Consider the following 4,891-nt stretch of genomic DNA (forward strand, 5'->3'; position numbering starts at 1 on the left):
GGTAAAGATATTGGGCATAGACTCGACAGACCATGGAATAGATTATATCTAAAGAAATTTTATCCATAAAGAATATTTTGGTAGGAGAAGAGGTTGTGAAATAATGAAGCAGAATTTCGCAAAATGAAACAAAATATTATGAAAAAATAGATCTCAGTTTTGCGAAAATTTCGCAAAAATAAATTTATTTATTTTTAAAGACAGAGATTGATGAAATATTAGAATGGGGCGAACCGACTATGGCGTACACCCTAGTTCGCGAAATAAAAAATTCGCAAGAGGCAAATGTAAGACCTAAAGAGGGGGTACCTGGTTACATGGCTCAGTGAAAAGTCATACCACAGCTGGAACCTGAGTCATGGAGATTTGGGGTCAATAAAACTTATCCAGGAGATCCACCTTGGATTCTCATCCTAGGCCTATGACTTAGTTTGGGCGGCTGAGGGACTCTTCTAAGGAGTGCTGAATTTGATCAAGGCACCGAGGTACACGGTTGAGCCAAGAGTGCCTGGGGCGTCTGGAGCGTACCTGACCATTCTTGGAAAGTCTTGGCTTATACTGCACTCAGCCCGAAGAAAAATCCACTTAGGGTGCAGTCTCGTAACCATAAGCCCTATAGGAAAAAGGGATAAGAGGCTGCGAAAACAATTGGTTGTTGTTAAGACCGGATGGGAGGAGCCAACCTTGTATGATAGAGGTACGTCTCCTTGAAGGGGAAACCAAGGGTATGATAAGGGCGACACCCTCCATTAGGGAGCTTATAAGTGTCAAAAAAGACGGCAATGTCATGGGGCTTTATTTTCGCAAGAGAATTTAGGCCTGTCATATTGTCGCAACAGATATTCAAAATAAAAAGATAAGACGAGATCAAGGGGTCACTGCACGAAAGTGTAAGGACGTCCTGCGATTTCGTCGCTAGACGACAATGTCATGGGGCTTTATTTTCGCAAGATAATTTAGGCCTGTCATATTGTCGCAACGAGAATTCAAAAGATGAGATAAGGCAAGATCAATGGGTTCTTACATAGAAATCTAAAAACATCCTGCGATTTTGTCGAAAGAAAAAAGGGTGGCATAATTAGACCTTTACTTAGGAAGGCAAATTAAAACCACACCAGAAATTGATATACAAAGAAATCCTAAGGAATTTAATCTTATACAATATGAATGAAGAGGAAGCAAAGGGAGTAGCAGAATCTCACAAATAACGACAGCATGGAGAAAAACAATACATAATGATTCTGCGAGATTATAAAAGAACACAGAATGTGGCACGGAAAGTATGGAGCAATAATTTTGCATATTTGATTAACAATAATTTTTGGAAGAGGATACTTCAGAATCCACTTAATCCTCAAACATACTTCAAACTTCAAATATTCCAAGAAATGGTAATACTTCTTCACGAATACTTTAGGAACTCAATAAATGAATAGAGGAAAATGTTATTTCGGTTATTCTCTCAACAACAAAAATATCAGAGACATTATCTTTCGAATCCATGCAACAAAGATAATGAGAGGCAAATGTAGGAATTCATAAACAAGAGGCATTATCTTTCTTGCAAACAAAATAATTAAGAGAATACAAATCTCAAAGTTGGTCGGAGTACATCATTCGCAAAAAAGTAATGAAAATAGAATAACACAAGAAGATAGATTTAAATAAAAATTTAATCTTCAATGTTGACTTCGCTGGAAGGGGATAATGGATGTTCTCCAATATTCTTTTCACTCTCGTCAGTCTTGGTAACATATGGATTTCCTTCAGCGGTAGCGTCTGTGGAAGGAATATCTTTTTCACCATGATGAGGAGTTTCATCTTGGCGAGGAGTTTCATCCTGATGAGGAATTTCATCATAATGAGAAGTTCCTTCTTCATCCTCGTCAAGGATAGATTCATTACCGCTCGGATAATCAAAATCACTATCAGCGGGACGAGGAATCTCATCATCATCTACTTCCAAAGGATCAACTGACACAGGAGGGAGAGACTGAGACAGCAAGATTTCATTCACAAGAACTTCAGCCTTGAGATGAACTTGGCGAAGAAATTCCCTCTGATGATTCCTATCTTGGATATCTTTGAAATGGGAAAGATAATCAAGTCTTCTTTCTGCTTGGTCGCGAGTAGAAGTAACAAGAGAAGTAAGATGTGCATTTTCTTCGTAAATCTTGGCCACCTTGGCCTCCAAAGTAGAAATAGTTGAACGAAGTCCTTTCTCAGATTCTGTGAAAAAAGAAAAATACAAAAGTTAGCGCAGAGAATTTGCGAGAAAATAGCATAAAAAATGTGTCAAATAGAAGATAGTTGAGGCAGTCAAAATTTTATGACTACCTTCCTTTTGCGAAATAAGATATTGACTCCAATCCGAAAAAATGTTCTCCATATTATCCATTGCGTCATCAAACTTATCTCCAACTAAATTTTTCAGACGAGACCCTATATTTTTCTCTTTGGAAATCAAAAAAGTATTCTCCTTCGGAAGAGAAGAATAAGACTCTGATAATTTGGAATATTGTTCCTTGAGTTGGTTTGTTTTCACACTTGAAGCTATTCTACCTTGAATCAATTTATTCTTCTCAGCGGTAGAAGTTTCGGTTACTTCTTTAAGTTTTCCTTTTAATGAGAAAAGAGATTCCTCCTGATTATCACATATCTTTTTATACACACTAAGCTGTTGCGAAGAATATGCCACTTTGTTTAAAAGATACTGCTTCTCTTGGGATAGAGTAATGTTTTCATCTGATAAATTTTCCATCTTCAAGTTAGATTTAGTCAAAGAATAAGAAAGCAGAGTTATCTCATTATTTAATGAATCATATCGCTGCGATAGCTGAGCATTTTCCTTAGTAAGATTATTTATTTGATCGACAGAATAGGAATAAAGATTAACTAGTTGATTATATTGATCCATCCAAACTTCTTTATCAACACGGGCCTCCTCAGCGGCAGATTCAAACTGATATCTCTCCATCACTCGTTTCTGATTTAAAACTTAACGTGCGAAGAAAGGACCTTTAAAATAATTATTATGGAAGAGATAAAAATATCGAAAAAAATTAAGCACAAAGTTAAGAAGGTCTTACCCCTTAATTCTTCATTCTTCTTGCGAAGATTATTACAATCCAGCGAAACGTTCTGGAGCTTCTGGCTTTCAAGACGTAGATTCTCCTTCAGAGTTTCAACCTCCTTTTCTAAAGATGCTTGCGAAGATGTCTTATTGGAGCCAAAATACTTACTCAGGATCTCGCAAGCACCAAATTTAACAGGATCCATAAAAGACCTTTTAATATCTTCTAATTTATTTGATAGAGCTTTGCAAACAATATCTACCCCTGCCGCAGTTTCTTTAGTAAAAGGGGATTCAGACGAAGAAGGAACGGTGATAGGGAGTTGAGAGGTTGAATCATCTTTCGCAACGGGTACATTATCTAAAAGAGAAGTCTGAGGAAGAGTAACCACTGGGATTGAAGTTGAATCAGTTTGAGAAGTGTCAACAGTTAGAAAAGGAGAGGCTTCATTCGATGTAGATGAAGGAACCTCATTTACAGGAAAGTCATTTGAGACAAAGGGTTCTCTGGTGATATTTTCGCGAATAGGAAGAAGAGGCTCAGATTGTGTCGGAACTACTGGAGACTTTGAGAAGCTCAACTTGGAAAATGGAACAGTGGTTGCAACACCCTTAAGATATTGAGATTTCTTGGGAAGCTTGTTGGCACCACCATCATCCTGCGAATCACAACCCAGATAAGAAACAGAGGCAACAACATTATGGATAAAAGAAATAACGTTTCTTACTACCTTGCGGTTTGTAGACTTCCTTTTCTTCGCAAGTACTTTGGATTACGAATTCTTGGAAATGTTAGGGTTTTGAATGGTAAAGTTGGTATTAGAAGTACTTTTACTGAAAAATGGAAAATAATGAAAAATTAGGGTTCGGGACAAACAACTAAGTATCAGAGATATTTTGATTGAAACAGAAACAATATGAGAATTATCTAAAAGATTAAATAGATTAATCTTAATGAACAAGATTAATTTTCAACAAAATCAAAGAAAGTAAAAAAAAAACTCACCTTGATGACTCCATTAAAGCAGAAGCAGAAAGAAAAGCAGTTGAAGAAAAGTTGCAGACGGTGAGAATTTACAAAGATGATGAAACAAAGAAGATGAAGTAAAGAAAGAAGATCGTATTTCTACCTAGTTCCTCTTTATATAGGCAGAAAGGATGACCGGGTAATAATGAACGTACCGGTAAAAAAAGGAAATTTTCAACACGTGTAGACGGTTACGCTTAATTCACGGAATCTTGTCGAAAAAAAGTTTTAACTGGGAATGAACAATTACGGCAATTTGGAGAACAATTTCTCATGACATTCTCCCCTTTGCAGAGCACGCATGAAAAGAGGCAAGATATAGGATCACAATCTCGCAAATGACAACTTTTGGAATACATTGCGAAGATATCACAGAAAAATAATAACGACAATATAAACACGATAATATCGCAGGATATGAGGCAAGGTATCTTAAAATCGAATGGGGTTCTAGAATAAAATGGATTTTTCCTTAAAGAGTGCTCTTCCAGCAATATTCAAGGAAAAAGAGGCAAGATGTAGGATCCAAATATCACACAATATAATTATTAGTAATCGAGATTCAATCGTTTCCTTATCTTGCGAAGTTACAAATAAGGAAGTGCTTGCGACTATTTTGCAGACTATTAATAGAATGATGTAATAGATGATGTCAGGAGTATCATGAGAAAAGTGTGAAGACTTGGCGAGATTGAAGATCCCTGCGAGATTAAGCATTTTAAACTTGCGGTACTGTCGCAAGTTAGATCCGAAAATAAAGGTTATCTTAGCTGTCATCCACTATGTAATAC

General features: G+C 36.6%; 1 protein-coding gene and 1 long non-coding RNA gene across 2 annotated transcripts; both read right to left on the reverse strand.

Moving 5' to 3' along the window:
- Positions 1–1,672: 1,672 nt before the first annotated feature.
- LOC113345268 lies at positions 1,673–3,279 on the reverse strand. The gene is made up of 2 exons (XM_026589058.1): positions 3,090–3,279; positions 1,673–2,229 (listed from the first exon to the last, which is right to left on the reverse strand). Exons 1-2 carry the CDS (start codon positions 3,277–3,279, stop codon positions 1,673–1,675), a joined length of 747 nt encoding a protein of 248 aa, XP_026444843.1.
- Positions 3,280–3,470: 191 nt separating this feature from the next.
- On the reverse strand, positions 3,471–4,320 carry LOC113345421. The gene is made up of 3 exons (XR_003358166.1): positions 4,080–4,320; positions 3,805–3,907; positions 3,471–3,732 (listed from the first exon to the last, which is right to left on the reverse strand). It is a non-coding gene; the product is annotated as an uncharacterized LOC113345421 (long non-coding RNA).
- Positions 4,321–4,891: the final 571 nt, after the last annotated feature.

The sequence above is a fragment of the Papaver somniferum genome, unplaced genomic scaffold (genome assembly GCF_003573695.1).
Source record: "Papaver somniferum cultivar HN1 unplaced genomic scaffold, ASM357369v1 unplaced-scaffold_81, whole genome shotgun sequence".
NCBI lineage: Eukaryota > Viridiplantae > Streptophyta > Magnoliopsida > Ranunculales > Papaveraceae > Papaver > Papaver somniferum.